This window comes from Electrophorus electricus, chromosome 17 (genome assembly GCF_041902795.1).
Source record: "Electrophorus electricus isolate QZ-2024a chromosome 17, ASM4190279v1, whole genome shotgun sequence".
Taxonomy (NCBI): Eukaryota; Metazoa; Chordata; class Actinopteri; order Gymnotiformes; family Gymnotidae; genus Electrophorus; species Electrophorus electricus.
In genome coordinates, this window is record NC_137513.1 from 18,230,679 (window position 1) to 18,252,500 (window position 21,822).

The 21,822-nt window shown below is 47.4% G+C and overlaps 1 protein-coding gene across 1 annotated transcript in view; it reads left to right on the plus strand.

Moving 5' to 3' along the window:
• The first annotated feature begins 83 nt into the window (after window positions 1-83).
• Window positions 84-21,822, plus strand: part of nlk2 (nemo-like kinase, type 2) — a 43,906-nt gene continuing 22,167 nt past the window's right edge. Inside the window, exons 1-2 of the mRNA XM_035534407.2 lie at window positions 84-1,881; window positions 21,461-21,590. Of these exons, the coding sequence (XP_035390300.2) occupies window positions 1,376-1,881; window positions 21,461-21,590 (636 nt within the window). The 5' untranslated portion in view covers window positions 84-1,375. The remainder of the gene's footprint in view (window positions 1,882-21,460; window positions 21,591-21,822) is intronic.

A 21,822-nucleotide genomic window follows, 5' to 3' on the forward strand; every position in this document is an offset into this window, starting at 1 on the left:
ATTGGCCGAACGTCCGTCAATCACGACGGCACACGACGGAGTACCAGTGCAGCCCGGGCTGCGCGTTTAGGTCCTGGCAGCACCATCCGGCTGCGGGGTGAGGACACTGGCTGCTTGTTTTGTGACCGCAAACGAACACTGGATGTTTTTTTTTTCCTTTTGATCCCTTCATATATATTTATTTTTTGTTGTTGCTGCTGGATTTATGCCCACGCTGTTGAAAACAACGTCGCGGTGACCCAGCGGGGGGAAAAAAACACGCACCGGAATCGATGGGGAAGATAAGTTGACCGCCTTGCGAAGGATTTTTGTTTCGCCCGTTCTAGGGAAAGGGATCGCACGTCTGATCAACACGATGGGGGCTGCAGGAAAAGAGAGGCTTCGGCAATTTTGACATTTGGAGGAGAAGACAGCGACCCCGCATTTCGCATCCTTCGAGTCATTTCGCCGTGCCGTCCAGCTCGCTGCAAAGCTGAGCTTTCCGAACCGACTCGGGGAGGCTCGTCCGGCACTGGCCGAAGCGGGATTTGGCATTTATGGAGGGGATTCTGTCCACTTTTCAACACCGAAAATAAGTGAGGCGGTTTGCAGCCAGCTACCAAGTCGTCGGCCGTGGCCTTGCCTGAGATCCGTGCAACTTCCCCGAACTGCATGCAGCCCTGGCGGTGGAAACGGCGTCGGTGCTGGATCGGTGAACATGGCAAACGTGAAGAAATCTAAAAGATGAACGGCGCATTGCTCGGTCGACACGCATTCGTCGATTATTTCCCCTTTCACACTAAAAGAGGGAAATAAGAGCGGAGCTTCGAGCGCGGCGCGGTGCTTCCCTCCACCACCATGAGGGACAATTAAGGCCGTGCACAGTTTATTTATTGTGGGGGGAGCGGGTTTTTTTCTTTTCGTCGCATCCACATTATTTTATTGTTATTATTATTATTATTATTATTATTATTATTGTTATTATTATTATTTTCAGTTAGTTTAGCATTGTTTTCCTCATCTCGGATACTCTGGTTGTACGCGATTGTGATTGTAGTCAACATTTAGGGAATTTGCTGGTGGTGCCTGCGTATAGAACATTTTTCAGAAGTAGGTCAGATCTTAGAACAAGATAAAGCGCGCTGGCCGTGGAGTTGGCTGTAGGAGAGTGCGCACGCATGCTAATATGACATCAAGTCACACTTATTTTAATATATGCCGAGCAGTTTGGTTTGGATGTGTATGTCTCGGTTGCATAAATGACAGTTTGACGACCACTGCCGCTATCTCGACAGCCTTCCATCTCCTCGCCCGTTTGATCTCATTGGAGACCCATTTTGCTCTCGTCCCTTTTGTTTTTGTTGGGGTTTTTTTTCCTCTCCCGGCTGTTGAGTGAATGGCTCTTTGCGGAACGACGGCTACCAACGCCGCAAAAATGATGGCTGCGTACAACGGCGGCGCGTCGGCAGTGGCGGCCCATCACGCACACCACCACCACCAGCTAGCGCATCTCGCTCCCCCGCACCTCCAGCAGCAGCAGCAGCAGCAGCAGCAGCAGCCGCAGCAGCACCACCACCACCCGGGTCAGCACCATCTGCAGCACCCCGGCTCGGCCGCGGCGGTGCACCCCGTGCAGCAGCACGCCTCCACGGCGGCGGCGGCGGCGGCGGCGGCGGCGGCGGCGGTGATGCTGAACCCCAGCCAGCAGCAGCCGTACTTTCCCTCGCCCGCTCCGGGACAAGCTCCCGGCCCGGCGGCGGCCGCGGCGCCGGCGCAGGTGCAGGCGGCGGCGGCGGCGGCCGTCAAGGCGCACCACCACCATCACCAGCATCACTTGCAGCATCAGCAGCTGGACATTGAACCCGACAGGCCCATCGGATACGGAGCTTTCGGCGTCGTCTGGTAAGGGCGGGCTGCTTACATTTAAACGAGTTGCCGCCGCTTTTTAAGACATTGTTTCTAAGCCAGAGCGTAGTTGGACCAACAGATGTAAACTTCTGTGTAGTAGAGCCGGAGTGCGGCAGGAACTCGCATGGAATCTGTTGACGGCCAGAAAGTCAGGCGAAAATAGATTTTACGTCGAAAAAAATTTAGTCGCTTTGAGCCAGCGTTTAGGGACCACGGAGGGCATTGATGTCGATGCATCCGTGAGGCTCGATATCTTCACCTGGGACGGTAGTAGCAGGGAAAGTCGCTTTTGTCCCGGAGCAGATAAGAAACAGAAGATCAGCCCTAGTTAAGAGACAAGAGTCGGTCGTTGTCAGTTCTTAATTAGTTTGAACAAAAAAGACTAATTCGTCGGCAAGATGCTTTTGATGATTCTCTGATGAACTTTTATAGACAACGTGCAGTAAATAAATGGGTAGACTAATTGTGGCTGACAGTGGGCAGTCTGAGGACTGAAGAAAAGAGATGAAAAGCTGACTCGCCATGTGCGAAAAGGAGAGGAGTTAAGGTCCTTGTCCTTCGGAGAAAAACCCAAACACGCTCCTTGATGCAGGAATATCAGCCTTTCACTTATCGCAGACGCTCTTCCAGGGAGCTGTTGACTGAGCTCAAGTTAAGGAGTTCCAATTTGCAGCATACACTCGAAGATGAATGTGGAAAAAAAACACATGATGTGTTTAGTTTCCCAACTTTATTTTCAGTTTTAAGCTATAAGCCGAGGACCTTACCAATCATTTAGTTCTGTCTTTTCTGTTCCTTATGCTAACGCAGAGCATTAGTCAATTATCAGGTTATTCAGATGAATAACTTTTGAGTTCCCTGCTTAAGTTCGTGTTCCCTGCTGCACGAAACCGACATGAAGGTTAATTTATATTTACAGTATAGATAGAACTTAGATCACATCAATAACAAAAACCCTTGGTGCATCAAGCTTTGCACTATCCTACCCAATGCTTTCGGAAATCGGACTGCTTTCGAACCCGACCCTTCCTGAGTGCAATAAAGGCTCTCAGTCTTCAGACGCAGTTTGGATCCCTCCACTGGGGACGTAGGGATGCTGCAGCCTTTCCGTGCCCTTTGTGTGCTCGTTCTGTGCCCCGACGCCTTGCCCCCTCATCGCCCGACCTTTCCCGAGAGCCATTTCCCGGGGCTCGCTGTCTGCACTCCAGCTGCGCCTGCTCACCGCTCCCGCGTTTCTCAGGCCGCAGAGCCAGGCTCACCTGAGCTCTGTCCCCAGGCTCGTCGCGCTTCGAGATGGGCGAGGGAAACCCCTCGCTGCAGCGTGCGCTGCCCCCACCTGCTACCAGGCTATGGGGCGGAGTTGCAACCTTTTAATTCTTTCTTATTTTAACATGTATTGGAGCATTCCGCACAGGGAGTTAATAGTCTGTGGAAGAGTGGCTATGGGAGGGAAAGGAAGGTAGAGGAGGATAGGAAGAGAATTAGCACCAGCCCGGGCCCTGGCTCATCCGCGGAACATGGGCTTTGGAGAGCGCGCTAAAGTGTAGTGAGTGTTCTCTGGTGCATGCAGCTGTGAAAGGTTGAGTAAATTGAATCTGGCCCTGGCATGGAGAGCTTGCGTGTCATGTGTTCCCCTCCGCGTTCAGCACACACAGGACTGGGGCTTTGCAAATTAAAATTTAATTCCTCGTCCCCGCCTCCTTCAGCTGTGTGCTGAGCAACGTGATACGTGTAACTGCGCAGCTTTGGTGTTTGGTAGCAGTTATTTTCTGATATGAATCACAATACCTGATTTGAAGTAGGTTAGATATACACTAGGTGAGTATAGAAATGGCTGGATATGTGGGCACACTCATTGATAAGTCTGTAGTGCTTTGTATCCTCATAAAGGACATTTAAGGTCTTGAAAACGCTAAAATAATTGACATTTTATATCACATAGACACTTTGAGAAACCTTTGTTGCACACAGCAGCCATCAGGAAATGAATTGGGAAATACCTTAATTTCCTCTTTTCCCCCAAGAGCTCTGGTCGTTACAGCCAGGAAGGTGATCTGTGAGCTTACAGTTGGAAATCCCTAATCAATGTCCTGCTCGGAATGCCGGCCACACGAGTGCATGTATATTCTGAAAGGCCCTGGAAATGCATCAGACTGTGGGTCTGGTAGCACAAGGCTGACTGAGATTAGTGGCACCAAAAGAACAGGGAGAAATGAAGATGCAACATTATATCGTTCCGGTGTGAATTTTTAATGCAATTTCTCTTTTTGTAAACACTTCATGTGCTGTTTGCAGGTTTTATTCCAGTATTTGAATTCTGGATCACAGAGGGCTTTAAAAGAATTTAATGGGATTTAATTTAATGGAAACGGCTATGAATTTTAAAGTTTTATCTCCATTGTCAATATCTGGGGTTTTGAAGTGGTTCACTAGACTCTAATGGGAATGAGACATGAGGGTTTTTGGGTTTTTTTGTTTTGTTTTTTTGTTTTTTTAGTAACACATCAAGTTCTTTATGATGCGGCTCAGTAGTTTTGTGGTTTTATAGTACTATAAGTAAAAACATTTTGCATGCAGTATACACCACTAACTGCAAAATCCACCAAACAGGACACGGTAGAGTGGCAGCAGTTAGTTGAAATAATGGATGCCTGCTCACTGTCAATGTAATATGTGACTTAGACTGTGGCCTGAATGAAGGCAGATGAGCTATTCTCAGCACAACTTCAGCCTGGAAAGACCGAACAAGATAGCAGTATCACTGTCTCAATCTCTTAATCACGGCCCACGTGACTGGTTTGTGTTTACACGTGCAGCCTCCGTTGCCCAGAGAAAGCTAAGATAAAGATGAAATTCCAAGCACAAACACTTCCATGTCATGTGTCTTGGCATGGTAGCACGTGCGTGCGTGCGGGTGTGTGCATGCACCCTGCTAAGGGCACTGGACTAAAACGGCGCTCTCCCAGTTGGTCTCCCTGACGCCCGGCCCAGGAATGTGCTGGAACTTTGATCGCTCGTCAAAGCTGCCTGCCGGCCTCTGCCGCGGGCCAGGTTACGTCGGTGGGCGGAGCGTTTGGTTACGAGCCAGGTCAGGTTACGTCGGTGGGCGGAGCGTTTGGTTACGAGCCAGGTCAGGTTACGTCGGTGGGCGGAACGCTTGGTTACCAGCCAGGTCACGTCGGTGGGCGAAGCGTTTGGGTGGTCGTGGAGGAACAGGCTCTGACGCTCACACACAGCCCCCACCCACCACAGTGGTGCTGGCTCACACACTCTTCCTGGCTGTGACCTGGTTCGAAGAGTTCAGGACTCCCAGATTCAGAGCTGTGCTTTGCTTGACATGCAAGGCCATAGAAACCTCAGGGCTGCCTTTCTTGACATACCTTTCCTAATTGCTAATAGCTGAGCTGTAATGAAAAGTGGAAGAACGTGTCCTGTTTATTGACAGAGGATGCTTTCTGTCATACAGGTTGAGGTACATTTTTGATTGTCTTCTTTTTTTTGTGGGTTAGTAGTTAGCTTCTGTCTTGCATGTAGAACTTAATTTTGTGAAAATGTAAGCAAGAAGTGAGTCATTTATAATAAGTGATTGACTGTGTTCAGTATAATTTATGACATGGGCTTATTAATCACGCAGGCCTCCATATTATACAGTGTAATAACACGAAGACCAGTGGGGGGAAAACTTTCTTTACTGTTTTGTTCTTACCTACAAGATGCCAAATTGACACAGAAGTCTTTTATCAAAGCGGTTTCAACTACCTGGATGTAACTATAGTGCATGTTACCCCGTGTTCATTCGATTTGAACAGTCGTGAACTGCAGGGGTGCACGGTTCAGACAGATTTCGCCCTTGTCTGAGTCCTCTGTGGTTAACATTAACCTTCCACACCTCGTCTTTTGCATCGTTTTTATGTTCTTTTGTTTTGTTTTTTTCTCAAAAGAAGTATTATAAGGAACCAGACAGCCTGCAGGTCACAGTACCCCCAGCACGACGAGCTTACAAGTGAGGGGGCTTTTTTTTTGTTGTTTTTTTTTTAAGCACCAACCGCAGCCGTCAGTGACACTTAAGAGGCCTTGTGTTTGGCAGACACGCAGGCCGAGCGAAGAGACGGCGTTACCTTTGAAGTCCGGGCATGCGGATGGGGGCTGAGGGCGGTGAAGCCCTTCCGAGTTAACACGTTCATGGCCACTCTCGTCTTGCTCGGGCCGTTCTGCGCCTGTGCTGCATCCGGGGAGCCGCGGTCCGCTGTCTTGATCGCGAAAGAGACGAAGTTGGAGCCGTGCCAGCGTCTCTGTTCGCCTCTACTTCCTCCCTCCCTCTCTCTCTCTCACGTGCTCCCTTTCTCATTTGTTACTCTCTCTTCTTTTCCCTCATTATGTCTCGTTTTTCTCTCATTTTTCCTCTGTCTTCATCGATTCCGGTCCTTCATGTATTTTTCACCCTTAAAGCGGCGAGCGTTTGTCGCCGCCTCATTGCTGCTGAGATGTAATCAGCGCTGTAAGAACCTGTGAACGTGCGAATCCCTTTGCAACACGCAGTGGCTGTGCATGGCTTCCAGGTTGAACAGGAGGAGCTGGAAGTCCTGCTCTTGGTTTGGAGGAAACCGTTTCCTAAAAAGCCCTCTACTCTGAGTGAATGGCTCGATTTGGAGCCCTGACGCTGCCGACATTGCTCATACTTATATTTAGCTGTCCCATTATGTGTCGCTCTCAATGCAGAAAATAATTAATCTCTCTGTTTCTCTCAGGAGTGAAATGGGAGTTGGATAAGCAATATTGTAGGAGCACTTGGTGTTACAATATTTATACTAGAACAACACCAGAAGGGTTTGTACGCTTTATTAAATACATGGAAAACAGTGTTGTTGTTTTTAGGCGCATCTCGAGCTCAGAGAAGGACCAGGTGTCCTTGAGTTGGTTTGTTGGTTTCATCTTGGTTTCATTAACTCCAGTTAAATGTGTTCGTTACGTCACCTGAACTACTGAAATCCTGCAGTTCAGCACTTCCCTTTGGTTAAAATACAATGCTCTCTGTAAGACTTCATTTATGCAACTCCCAGCATGGCCGGAAAATAAAACGCTCTTTAACCCTCTGGCAGCAATACTAGGGGCTCTTTTTTGATATGATTTTGTGCCTAGTGCAAAGTACAATTCCTGTCCGTAGTTTTCGCATGGGCTGTGTAAGCCATTCCTGTGGATGGCTCCACTGGAGACAGGTTATCGTTTTGGGCCGTTATTGCCTTAGACCTGGTGCAATGCTTCAGGCGACTCCACCAGAAGGATTGTTCGAACTGTTTGCAGTTTTGGTTATGTCTGAGGCAGAATGAGTTAAAACCTTCCCACAGTACAACCCTCTCTCCAACAAGAAGGCTGATTTTTGTTTGCTTGTTTGAGCACTGCAAGTGTCCCAGTTTCCAATGTACATCAACAGTTTTAGTATTGCATATCGTCAGTAATCAGTAGTATTACTACTAATGTGCATACTGTAAGAAAATAATTGGTTTCTAGTGTGAGTGGTCGTCACTGTTTTAATACTGTAAGTAATTTATTTTTGAGTATTAGTATACCGTATATATCAGTGTACAGTATATACTGTAAGTAGTCAGTTGTTTTTTAGGATGAGTACTTGAATTTGTGTACTATAAATAGTAAGTAGTTTTTATTATGAGTAGTAATGTGTGTGCATTTTCTAAGAAATCAGTGTTTAGTGTTGCATATGTACTTTATGTAACTGTTTATAGTACAAGTAGTGTTGTGTATCAGTAATTTGAGTAGTAGAACTGTAAGTTCTCAGTAGTTTTTATATCTGTGGCTGATCTTTGCAGATCATGTGTAATTTCTTGCTGTTAGTTAAATATCATAATTTTGGCCAATAATTGTAACCAGTCATTTTCATGGACCCAGCAGGTTAAGCCTTCTTTTAAATCTAGAGCTAGTTTGTACATTACTACAGTTAAGTTTAAGAAAATGCTAATAATAAGAGCTGGTTAGTTTTATTTTGTTAAGTGCAACTGGTGTTTGGACTCATTATTACATCAAATTTCATGTGTTTTTTAAAAACATTATTCTGTTTTCTCATTTAGCAATGTGTCTGATGTTGGTGACCATATAAGTTTGCGGTTATGTGTTTTTTGTTTTTTGTTTTGTTTTTCTGGGGATTCCCAGCCACAGGCTTTCTTTGCCTGCACAATTTCAAAGCAAAAAGTGACAACATTTGAGAAAGGGTTAGAAAATATAATTGATTATTTTTGTTCTTCTTTGTGTTAACTGCAACATATTTTTACAATAAATGTGATGTCTTATTGTTCCACTTTTAGATTTTAACATGTCCTACGCTTAATATATATAGATTATAGTTTGAACTTGATTTAAAAATGTTTAAAGATAAAATGATCAGTTATTCAGTATTAGCCACAACAAGGTGCTAATTATCATCGAGCTAAGAAATTCAATATTGGTGCATCCCTAATTTTTTAGTACAAGTAGTCTTGTGTGCATACTGTAGACAATCAATTATTTTAGTACTGTGCATAAGTAATCTTTTTAGTGAGTAGTATTGTGTGTGTGTGTGTGTGTGTGTGTGTGTGTGTGTGTGTGTGTGTGTACTGTACTGTATGTGTACTGTATGTAAGCCGTAGTTTTTAGTATCAGAATTTGGCCAAGTGGATTTCTTTTACAAGGAATTTGACTTGGTGACATTGGTGCGTGTCAGTCAGGCGTGTAAGCATGAGTGGTGCTACATGCATATGGTAAGTCATCCATTTTTTAGGATCAGTAGTCAGGGTTTTTTCTGGCTCAAAAGGAAGTGGCAGCAATACTGTCTTGATCATGTGCACACACGTGCACGTGTACTCTGCCTTCAGCTGACTCAAGTAAATGTCTTTTTACAAGCAATTTTACTAGTTCTAATAGTTATATAATTGAAGAAAATGAGAATTATCATGTTAAAGCATGATAAATCATAATTGCCCTGTTCAGTATTAAACACTGGAAAAAACCTCAATGTGTGCCTATCTAATAAAACATAAGCTGCTGTTTTCATTTACAGTCCTGTGTAGTTGGACATTAAATATCACATTTACTGCATTATGTCAGTAATATGAATTAATACTGTTCATTTGCTTTGAAAAGTGCTATGAACAAGAATGCAGACAAGGTGTTGCATTCGTTTCAGCTGCCCCTCAAATTTGTGCTCCCTTTAAAAAAAAAAAATCAAGTCCTCCACCACACGTGTTTACTGAAAAGAAATCAGCGTTGGTACTGAAAGGAATAGGGTTCATGAAAGGTTTCTCAAGCCTCTTGTCTTCAGTGTATATTTTGCTAAATTTAGTTTCGAAATGTTAGTCTATGGCTTTTATTATCTTGGCATCCTGTGACAAATTATAAGCATGGACATTTTCTAATTCTGTCATTGGGAACATGTGTTTCATTTTATTGACTAAAACTACCATTTTATTACTCAAATTATCACTGAATAAATGAAGCAAAGACGCCTTGTAGACGAAACTCCTTACTTATTTAAGTTTAGCCAATACCTCCATTACCACAGTACGCCATCCTTGTCTGTCTTTTAAAAAATCCATCGAGTGTAACGCTTGTTACTAAACAGCGTTCTCCATAAAGACACCCGTCTTTTGTTGAGTTTTGTTGAGAGCTGGTGACATCACGAAATATGACCTAGGCATCTGCCTTGTAATTCTCTACACAGGAAAAACCCTGGTAGTACTGCGTGTGTACTGTAAGTACACGTTCGTTTTTTGGTATGAGTAGTATTGCATTCATTCTTTAAGTAATCAGAAGTCAATCAGTAGTTTTTTTTTAAAGTCATTTGTAGTCGTTACAAGCTTTTTTTCTTTGCTGCAGCTTTACGATTGTTCATATTTAATGTTTAACAGTCTTAATTTTTCATGTATGGATTCGTGTGTGTGTGTGTGTGTGTGTGTGTGTGTGTGTGTGTGTTTGCATAACATGAAGTTCACCTTGAGACGTATTGAAAGAACCATCCAACTCTGGGCCAGAGTCTTAACGGAACAGACACACATTTGGATGCAGTAACCAAATTCAGAAATAGGTTGGAGAGGGTTTTTTTGTTGTTGTTTTTTGGGAACAGTGGAATTTGAATATGTCTAGCCTGTCTGGTCTGTTTGCCACCCGTTCAAATCGGAGAGAGGACACATGCTCTGAGTCAGGCTGGCTTTCCATCCTCCCAGACCAGCCAGCTGCAGCCCAAGCCCCCGCTGATTCTTAGTCATGTTCGTTGACCTCTGCCAGCCTAGCCGGGCAGCATGAGCTTGCCTCCCCCCATGCAGCCTATCGCTGGCGTTCGTGGACAACCGAGGGCCACCTTTTGCCGAGCGCATCTGGCACGAGGGGGCACGGCGTCGGCCGATGGCCTGCACGGCCTGACTCACTATTTTCTTCACACTCGCCAGCGCGGCGGTGAGCTGCCCGAGTCGCGTGCACGGCCTCTTTCGCGAGCACTGCAGTCAGCATGTGGTGTTCGGGTGGAATGCGGCACGACTCAACAAAGCCGTTCTGCATACACTGTTGCCGGGCCGTGCTGTTACGATAATCGTGACCGAGTTATTAGCAAGGAATGAAGTGTCTTTTTAATGAAACAGGTTTTTCTTCATTTAATAAAGGTGCAAAATTAAGTCAACACATTTTTTTTTCCACGAGCAGATGATTGTATCCTCAGTCATATGGCATTCCGTTCGCGAGACCAGGGACTGTATGTGGCTTCAGCGTGTGTCGTAAGGTACCGGGTTACGTGGCTGTTCCGCAGTATCTCACGTAAAGCAGCTTTCAACATAAGGAAAATGTGAAAAGTGGCAGATTAAGCTGGGGAAACTCAGGAAGATGGATGAGAGAGGCAGAGGCTATTTGTGGCTATTAAGTGGTTATCTGTAGGTCTCCTGGTCCCTTAGCGCAATAAGTGCTCGGGTTATTGGCGCTGGCAGTCTGGAGCTTGGCCTTGAGCCGTTCTCAGGCCCCGCCCACCGACAGACAGACCGGCCATGCCAACACCCCCCCCCCACAAGCATGACTGACTCCAGCAAGAGAGAGCTGGCCGTGGTGGCTGTCATTAATGGTAGCGTCACCAACCCAAACGCTCCCCCGGCGGGGCTCGGTCCATTTGTCAGCTGGATTGTTTGACCTTCTTAAGTGGTTTACAGAAGGAGATTGAGAAAAGTTGGACAAACGTCTTCCTCTAAGCCCCCGATATGTATTGAGTTAGCACAAATCTCCACACGGCGTTGGATTTGGAGGGCTCCTCCGCAAGTTGGAAGCCTGAGAATCGCCGGCAGTACGCCTGGGTTCTCATGGCGCTCTGAGCTGCGATGAACCGCCAGAGTGTTTGTCTGCGGCGGTGCAGAGTCACATGTGTGTGTCGAGGGCCTCTTGCTGAGCGACACCAGACGCCTCCCCCCGTGAGCTGAGCACAGCTGAGCCTGCAGGGTGGGGTTCATGGCCAGCCCTGTTGGTGTTATCAGTGTGCAACACCTTCCCCTGTACTGACATCACCAGCCTTCCCTGAAGGCATATACGCATGCATGCATGCACGCGCGCACGCAGACACACACACACACACACACACACACACACACACACACACGCGCACACAGAGATTCACATTGGACTCTGTACACTTGGTCATAACAGGTGTCCAGGGAGAGCAGTCAGGAAGTAAACCATTCAGAGTTCGTGCCAAGCACGCCACACTGAGCCACTGATAGTACTTCTTTATTAGCCTTCTCTCTCTCTCTCTCTCTCTCTCTCTCTCTCTCTCTCTCTCTCTCTCTCTCCCTCTCTCTCTCTCCCCCCCAACCAACCCTTCACACCCTCCTCACTCTCTACACTCAGAAACACTAATATTCTCACCACTCCTACAGCTCTGAGCCTTGTCCATCACAAAGAACGATGTGTTCTCGAATGAGCCACTGCCCTACTGTTGTGTGTATAGTCGAACAGCAATTGTGCCGTCACCACTTACCACAGGCTCCTGCTAACTGTCACTCGGTGTGTTTCTTCCTCCCCTCTTTAAAGGTCCTTCAACCTGAAAATCCCACCCTCTGAATTATGGCTCTACCGAGGCTACCATATGGCTGGCCCCTGATCCTATTTGTGAGGGGTTTACCTGGGGGTGGAGTGTGAGGGGGCTGTGAGGTGTGTGTGTGTGTGTGTGTGTGTTGGGAGGGGGGTAGTACTGTTAATTACCCAAGCTGCTATGTGAGAGGGGCCCCATACCTCTCCAGCCTACTAACCATGTGCTGCTAGACCCTGCCTTTAAAGGCTCCCAGATCTCTCTCTCTCTCTCACACACACACACACACACACACACACACACACACACACACACACAGCGTGAATGTACTCTGCGGTGGTGGGTGGAGGGCAGCCGTAGCGGTCGGCTGCTCCAGAGCCCAGGAGGATGTGTCTTTAGCCGCTAATGGGTTCAGACGCAGGTCTGCACTGGAAGTGGAGTGTAATGACTGCTGCTGTTAGCCTGTTCGAATTGTTAGGGAAAGTGAAGGCTGCGTCAATTGAAATGTCTTTACAGGCCATATCTTTATTACACAGGCCGGCCTGATAGACAGGGAAAGGAGCCGGGCGTAAAAGCCAGCGCTTCCTCAGGAAAGCGCTCTCATGCTGTAAGGGGGGGTTAGGAGGCCCGAGGTCCTCTGGCAACCCACGCGCGCCTCTCGGATCTGATCTAAGGCTGTTGGGTGCGTGCGTGCTCAAGCCCGTACCCTCCAAGGACCTGCTGGAAGTCCACACTGTAATTCCTCGCTTTTGGTCACTACGCCTTTTTAATGTTATTTTTAATGTTTACAGAATAAATTTTAGCTGTTACCTAAGTAGTATGCCATAACATTATTAACTAAATAACCCACAGACTTCAGTTTCAGAGTGCTGTGAATATATGTTAACATCCTGAATGTACTGGGTTTCTTTCACTTTTTTTGCAGTAATGATCTTCTCTATGTAATGTTTAATATATAGGGGTTCTTGCTATGATTCTTTGTAAAAGTTTGTTGTGAGCAGAGTGCGGCCCTTAATGAGACAGCAAATGCTTGGTACACAGCGTCCTGAAGGGACACAAGCCAGAGCGCGCACCTCATGTACAACACGCATGCACACTCGCATGTTCTCACACACACAGTTAAACCTAACACAAACAGTTAAACCTAACACAAACGCATGTTCACTCTCGTTTACGGCATTTAGCTGACACTTTTATCCAAAGCAATTTACAATTGAGAGTTAAAGGCAGCTTAGCAGTGGTTGGGTTTGCACTAGCAACTTTATGATTTCTAGTCAAGTACCATAACCACTGAGCTACCACTGCACACACGAACACTCGCTTACACTAACACATGCTTGTTCACACATTTATTCTCATCAAAACGCACTCATTCACACATTGTCGCATACACACTCGAGCACGTTCACCCCTATATGTTATGGTTAGTCCGCCTGTTGGCTTGGCTGTGGGTTTTGCTGTTGCTGAGCCGTAAGGAGCATAGAGGACTTGTGCGATAATCCGTTATTCACCATTTTCCCCTCCATTTTCCTGTGATCCATCCTGACAGCCCCCCTAATGTGTGATTTTTACTTACACGTGTTCTTGATTGGAAGGGTTACATGTATCCTGTCACTATCTTGCTTCTCGTTTAAGTCATATATGGATGAGAAGTTGGTGAATCAGTTACTTTCAGCCAGAGAAGGACAGGAATGCAGGTGGGAATGTTGAAAGGCGTATTCCGGAGGAATATTCTGGTCTCTTGGGCTTTTGTCATCAAATTAAGTCACAGTATTAGGGATAAAATTGCTGCTCAAGTACGCAATCACTTTCAGTCGCTTGTTCTGGAAATTTAGAAATGAGTGCATGAATCAACTAAGACTTTCCACTCAAATCGAATGACATTCTCTGGCTCGCTGTAATCATCCATATTCAGATGCTGTCTTGCAGAACGTTTAAGCTTTGTAAGGTTAATATGTCCATATGAGATAAATTTGCTCCCTGTGTATCTCCGTGATGTTAACTTGAGAGAATTATAAGGATGCATACAAGCAATTAATATGTTAAAAAAGAAAGGAATATTCTTCTTTTTGTCATCTGAGTGGGTCTTTCTTTGGTGCAGGCAAAGATAATGATAGGGTACAATGAGTGGAGTCCTTACCCAGTCATGCAAATCACATAGCCAGAAAAATGAATAAAAGATTCTGGAAATATGTAGATGGTCATGCAATCATGCATGCGCTCATGCATATTCATGCAGTTTTCCAGCGCCACAATAACAGACCCAAACGAACGCGTTGATAAGAAAGGGCTCTATACACCATCACACAGGAGGATGTTTGGATGTACTTAGGACATACAAGGTTGGGTTATTATTAATTCAAGGACCGGTTTGCGCAAACGGAAGGTGGCGAACTGGGGCTGAACCGCTTGGTGACGTCGTAACGGCCAAGTCGAGATAAATGCTCATCACACTCCACTTTGTTGCAGTTTTGTTTTTCCAAGTTCTTGATTCGCAGTGTCCTAGAGTTTGGCCACAAATTAACTTTTGTTGCAATTTATTAAAAATTGTCATTGCATACCGATAGACTATAATTTCATTAACAGTAGCTTGCTGGGATGAAGCTAATTAAAAAGCAGACTGAAGCACGCGCGCTATTTTGGGTCTGACGTTTCTGGAGGAAGCTGCACATCTATGTATTGTCCTAAAGCTGTAGTAGCTCAGTGGTTAAGGTACTTGTCTAGTAATTGGAAGGCTGCTAGTTCAAGCCCTGCCACCACCAGCTTGCCGCTGTTGGGGCCCTGGGCAAGACCCTTAACCCTCAATTGCTCAAGTTGTACTCAGTCATAATTGTAAGTCACTTTGGATAAAAGCATCAGGTAAATGTAAAGCTTGTTTCCATTGTTGACTCCTGTGTGTAACAGGGATGTTTGTCTGTTATATTGGCATTGGTTAATGCCCTTAAATATTTCCCAAGAAGTGCCTACATGAGGACATAAAAATATTCCCTCCAATATACAAGAGCCACAGCAAGATTTCATGTATTGTGGAAGAAAGAGAGTGCAGTGTTATGTAGATAATTGCTAAGCTAATAGACTATTATCTTGGTCTCTCTCTCTCTCTCTGTCTTGCTCGCTCTCTCGTTATGTGACTGAGTGCCTCTTGTTGCGTTAATATTTATGGCTGCGTGCTGGTCCTTCAGGTTTGTGTGTAGTGCTCATCTGTGACGGCATGGGGACCACAAACCGAACGCGAACGAGGAGGCTCTTCACCGCCAGGGCATCGCCACTCGCCCCGCTAACCCCGCAGGCCTACAGACGCACGAGGGCTCATGCGCTGTAGCTACTTTAGCTACAATATGTAGATGTTCCCTCACATTTTAGACAGATTATTGGTAGATGGCGTAATTTAGGGACGGTCCCTAAACGAAGCCTCTGGTCCCCACTCAGTACTGGTCACTGCAACACACACAACTCGGACAAGTGCGTGGCCAAAATTAGTTAGTAAGATAAGGGGTTTGATTTTTCTGACTAGGCGGGCTGACCGAGTAGAGGTATGAGGTGCACAGGAAACGCTGCCTTTGACGTGAAGATTGGCGGGTGTAGATGGGAGGATGTTGAGCAACGTGGTGTCACGTTCTAGATGCGACGTATCGTTTGGCTGCCTCTGATGGTTCGTGTCATGATCTGAGAGGTGAGGGAGGCGTCCAGTTACTGAATGTGATTTTTGGAGCATATCCGAGGTGCGAGGTTCAGGAGCATCATGGGCTCAGCACTCTCCTGACCCGCGCAGCTTTGATGTCTCTGTGACCCCACCCATCTGTTTGATATTCAGTGACTGTCACCAGATTTATTCCCTTAATCTGATTTAGGACAGATTATATTTCAGGAAGTGAGGCAGATGAGCACAATTTTTGCCCGAAGAAGCGATTTTCTTAAAATCTCTGAGGCTGTTCGAATTGGATTTCTCTCTCTCTCTCTCTCTCTCTCTCTCTCTCTCTCTCTCTCTCTCTCTCTCTCTCTTTCTCATTGCTCAGGGTGCAAGTTTAATTTAAACAAGTTTAATTTACCAGATAACTAGGTCATCGAAAATCTGCAGCCAGCTTTGAACCTGATTGGCGGAAGCCGTCAGATCTGTTATAAAACAGCTTTTTCGGGAGCCGAGACTGTGGGACAGACGCGTTAATGCGTGCTCGTTCTTCTCTTCTCGTCTCTCATCAGTGGACAGGTGTGTGCAGTACCTCCTCTTATGCGTTCCGTGGTGGTCGGGGAAGGGTGGGACATTCTCCATTTTTTTATGTCATGCCTTCAAGAAATGTGCAACTTGATACAGGAGATATTAACCAAGGAAATGTTAGAAAATGTTGATTTCTCAATTTTCTCCAAAGTGTCAGCATACTGCAGAGCTACTTTGCTGGTATAGCATGTCACAGGGTGGACCTGGAGTAGGGACCCTGAGTAGGGACCCAGAGACCACCCAAAGACTTTCTGTCTAGTAACAATGATGGGAGATTTGATCAAATGATGGACAGACCTTTCAACCTTTCAGTCTTTAAGCGCTTCTTAATCCGTCGTATGAAGACGTGACTAGTGTTACCATGGCAATCCACAGTGTTGCTGCTATTCGCGTTCCCATACAGTTCTCGGTTATACAGGTGTGGAGCACCTCCTCATGTACAGAGCAGATGTCCCACTGGCTAGCTTGGTTTCATGCCAGTGAGAACAGAGTTCTCATGGACCCTTAAAGACCCCCCAGATAGGGGCGGCATGCAGCACAGCTGGGCTTGTAACTCAGTCCCAGCTGTAGGAAACAATGTCTTGCTAGGCATTGATCTTAAAGATTTTAGAGTATTTGCTTTCAGCAGTTTCCATATCCTGTAAAAAAAAAAAAAAAGCAAAACACCAAGGCAGTCATTTGTCTGGTTCTGTCGACCCTTTGTGCAAACCTTTTAAACCGACTTCCGAAAAGGAATTTTAGAACATTATTCAAACTCACTTGTTCAGAGACCCTAAGTTTAAGCGCGCCAAGAAGCCCTCTCATATTTGTTCTTGCCGGGCCGACCGCGGTAGCTGATCAACTGTGGTGTGGAGATGAGTTCTCGTACACTGGATCCTTGTTCAAAGCACCAGGGTGTCGCGTGAAAACGTGCGGGGCCTCCTGATCCTTTGAAACGAGCCTCCCTTTTTTTTTTTTTTTTTTTTTTTTTTTTTTTTTTTTTTTTTTTTTTTTTCCTTGAGATTCATTATGCAGGCATATGCAAATTCCTTCTGTGCCAATCCAAACGTTCCCCTCAGCCTTGGGGGGAGCCAGAGGTTCCCGCGCGGTTGGCACGCATAATCACCTTGCCGCTAGCGGCAACCGCGGAACACGCTTTAGACGCAGCCTCTCAGGCCGCTCCGTACCGGCTGGCAGGACGCGGTGCGAGGGCTGTTCCGGGACTATCTGGGCTGGGTGTAGAACCCAGCTGGGTTTGGGTGAAGAGGTGGGGAGTAACGAATGGGCGGGCAGGAAGAGCAGACCGGCAGGGCAAGCCCCTCGTGTTAGAGTCCGATTCCCTACCCGCTTGTCCTAGGTGATGACTGAATGAGGAGGCGCGATAAGCCGTTCGATTTTCCACTACCAGGATCACACAGAAATGCTTCTCCGCGAATGCCGAATGTCATGACTGTGCCAGACAAACACGTGCCCGTTAAATATTGATGGTGTCCAATCAGGAGTGTAATTCAGGCTCAAGGTCCGATTTCACGAGCCTCCGGCCGGTCAAGTTGTTACAGATGGAATTATGAAACCTCCTTGGCTTCATTACGAGAACACGCGTGAGCGAGACGGGGATGCCCGTCTCTGGTCCTGGACATCTCCGGTCCGGGACGTCTCCCACCCATACTCCAGCACTCCTGCTTCTAGTATTCAGATGCTACTAAAAGGTCTTAATTGAATGAGGTGCCAGAGTTGAAGTCTACAGTGCTGTAAGTCTCCGGGCGGGGGGGTTCCAGAGAGGTCTTTGGCCCCAGGTGTTCTGAGGAGCCCGGTAGGGGCATTTCCTCATGTTCTGCTCAACAACACGCCCCCCTGTGTTGTACGTTAGTCATTTGTTTGCCCATGTAGAATTTGTGTTCAATCTTTTTTAATGGCACAAAGCGTTGCGTGTGATAGTGATGTCAGGAGTACTGCTGGTAATTTAGGAAAACGAAGTTTATTAAACAGCTTGCTCTGTTTTTGTTTGGAACAGACGTCTGCTGGCATAGACGTGTGCGTGTGTGAGAGAGAGAGAATTTAAGGCAGCTCTGGTAAAAAAAAAAAAAAAAAAAAAAAAAAAAAAAAAAAACCCCAAAGCCATTTAACATCCCATGTGTCCCATGAGCGTGGAGTGAAATATTGAAGTGCGGATATTGAGGGCCAACGGACATCGCACTGCGATTAAGTCATTTGAAAATGTTACATTTGGGTGATGTACCTGCAGGGCCTGGCTGTCACACCACCAGTCTTGGCAAGGATCTAAAAATGGTGCTACACCAGTAAATAACTTGGTGATATGACCTTCCCTTCTGCCCTGCCCTGTTCACCGACTCGTCAAGTGCACCTTTGAAAAAAAATGCATGCAATAATAGATCCCAAACAAATCCCAGACCTCTGCAATCTCGATTCTGAAAATAGCAGCACTGACTTTTCTGGCACGCCATTGTCTCTTGGTATCGGTGCACTTTTGTGTATGTAATAGATGGTGAAATATTAACAAGCGGGATTAAACCGATCGTTTTGGATTACAAAGCCCCAAACGGACAAGAAAGCACTCCATCACGGGAGGCGTTTAATCAAGCTGCACAGATCGGCAGGGCTCGGCCGATGCTGTCCAGACCGGAGCCATTGACGCGGTGGCTCCCCTCTGGCTGGTCCGGTCCTATTGTCCGCGCCAGCTGTTTTAGTCTAGAGTGGGCAGTCGGGCACAGGGGGTGGGGAGTTAGTTCCTCCCCTGAACGGTCAGGCCCCAAAAGCCAGAGGGAACAGAGTGCCGGCAGGCTCTCGTCTCGAGATTGTTACTCCCCCATCACCTGTGGCGTCCCACGTCCGTTCCCCACGGCTAGCCGTGACTCGGCACGCGGAGAGCCGGAGGAACGGCGCCCGGCGACGGAAACCTCGCCAGTGAGTCGCAGCGCACGCTGGCTCCGTTCTCAGCCAGTTTACTGCTTAGGAAGTCTTAAAGCAGGAGCCCTGAGGAGCGGCAGGGGCCGTAATGTGGCGGCGCGTGCTGATGCAAGACTCCTACGTATTAGGCGAAGAAGCGGGATGTTCTGGGATTCGCGCGAGTGTATTCAGCCCAGGCTTACCCGTCCTGTGCCTTGGTGGCGGGATTTGTCAGCGCGCGCGTTAAGACGCGCCGCCAGTCAGCCTGTCTGCGAGTGCCCTGAAAGCCGCTTGACAGGCGGTGCACGCGCACAGAAATAATTAGCATGAGAGAGACACCTGGGAAGATGCACGCTCCGCTCGGGTTGTCACCACTTACTGCATTTCACAAATCCTCACCCTTGATATTCCCTGCAATATTAAAGGCAAACGCAGCTCGGGGAACGTGATTCACACAACCGTGGCACTACCACGGCAGACAGCAAGAGGTTAACAAGAGTGAGCTCTGGGAGGTTTGTTTGAAAGGATAGAGAAGTAGAAATGGCTGGGTAATCTTTCTGTCTTCAGAAGTGACAATAAAATAAACAACAAAAAAAACTTGAGTAGGTTAGTGATTGCAAGCTAAGACAGTGGCAGTGATTGGCAGTGATTATTTCTGTTTTAGAGATTCTGAAGTGTGTGTGTGTGTGTGTGTGTGTGTGTGTGTGTGTGTGTGTGTGCGCGCGCGCGCGCGCATGCATGTTCTCGAGCATGGTCATGGTGGGGGAGGTGCTCAGGTGAACCCTGTATCTGAGGTCACATGGTTAGCGTCTCTCTGGACTGAAGTAGCCTTTCGCTCCCCTCCCGCGTCTCAGCAAGCCCAGCGATAGGCCGAGGACGTCCCGTTCATCTCCGTTTTGTCTCCTGCTTTCTCTCTCCCTGGTCTCTCTCCCTCTCCACGTGCTCTCCCCTCTCGACTGCTCATGAACAACACGCCTGCACCAGTGTACATCTGTTTGCATCTACCTGCTGTAGCACACGTGTGTGTCCTGGCGAACGTTAAGAGACTCTCTCTTTTAACGATATATGGGATCGGTCGATATTTTCCCAACGTGTTGCGTAAATAGCTCAGCGCTGCTCTTCCCCAGAGGAAGCGTTTGATAGGTCACTCACTGCAACGTGCAGTAACACCAGAAAGGTCACTTCCTGCCGCCTTCTCCAGCACACGGGCCATGCTTAATGCATGATCCACCCCCCCCCTCCCCACCCCACCCCTCAGTACCGGATCCACTAGTAGCTGCACGTCCCTCCTCCACAGTTCCACAAATAAACGGTGGAGACCCAGACTTGCCAGATCACACCTCTAGATCTAATTTATTCGAGCCTCTTGATCGGATGTAGCTGTTTACCGAGCACCGTTGTCCTTTCTCCTTTCGGTTATGACGGGCTGCTGGATCCTTTGCGTTCATCCTAGATCCCATATTGAGAAAGCATACGATAAACATAATGTTGACAGCCAAGTCCAAGCTCGTGTTATTCATTTTTTCCTTATTGAATTTGCTGACGGGCTTTGATGACTAAGAAGCGAGTTTCTTTGTGCAGTCACTGCTGTTTATTCTTGGCTGGCTCCGGGAAGCAGCTTCTGGAGCGTAGATCTTAACGACCTGGTAAATCAGACACGCCGCTCGGACCCGGGGTGAGTTCTCGGCCACTGGCCGAGGACCCCCGTCCGGAGCGTCGTACCGGCGAAGGGAAAGGGGCTCAAAGGCCTTCTTTGATGCTCGGGACTTTCCGGAACACCTCGGCTGAGCTGTGCCGGGATGTTCCAATTATCCGGTCTCCGAGGACTTGGGTCGGCGGGAAAAGAGAAAAGGGGAGGAGCCGGCGCCTGTTCGCAAGTCGCCAATGGCCGGATCGCCGCGGCTCTGGGCCGGATTACGCAACGACTTCACGAAGCCTTGCGTGCACGCTGTGTGTTTTTCCAACATCAAACATGCTGTAATTTGAGCGGAGCTAATTATAATTCTAACATCTGATCAGGGATGAATGCTTAAGTAAACACTGTAACGCGAGAGTTCAACCACGCGCGGTCGGAAACTGGAAGCGACTTGCCGTGAAACAAAAGGAAGGAGCCTCATTTGTGTTGCCCTTTTACTCCCACAATGGGAATCTTGTCCTTGTCAGAGGAGTGAGAGAGGTGGAGGGATGATGGGTTTATTTTTAACGCCCCGCTGTGGGCTGACCGGGCTGCGCCAAACCCTCGCTGCCACCCGGGCCGAGAGGCAGCAATTAAAAAAGAAATGCGCGTATTTAAGCAGGTCATGGCTCTCGCGTATCAGCATTAAAACGGGGCCTCACGCGTGCACTGTTGTACCCTGTCCAGCATGCCACACCTTTGCTCACACGCTCTCTCTCTCTCTCTCTCTCTCTCTCTCTCTCTCTCTCAGGTCAGTGACTGACCCCAGGGACGGCAAGCGTGTGGCCCTCAAAAAGATGCCCAATGTCTTCCAGAACCTTGTCTCCTGCAAGAGGGTCTTCCGCGAGCTGAAGATGCTCTGTTTCTTCAAGCATGACAACGTGAGTCATCTCCCGATGACACACACACACACCAACCGGCCCGGGGCACATGGGCCGCGTCTGCCCCTGAGTTGGCTGACTGGGTCCCTGGGGCTTCGTGGCCTGACGTCATGTGAAGGTTCTTGTGAGTGTCTATGCTGACTGCCATCAGTGCTGACCCTGTGCGTGCTCTCTTCTCCCCTCTCTCTCTCTCTCTCTCTCTCTCTCTCTCTCTCTCTCTCTCTCTCTCTCT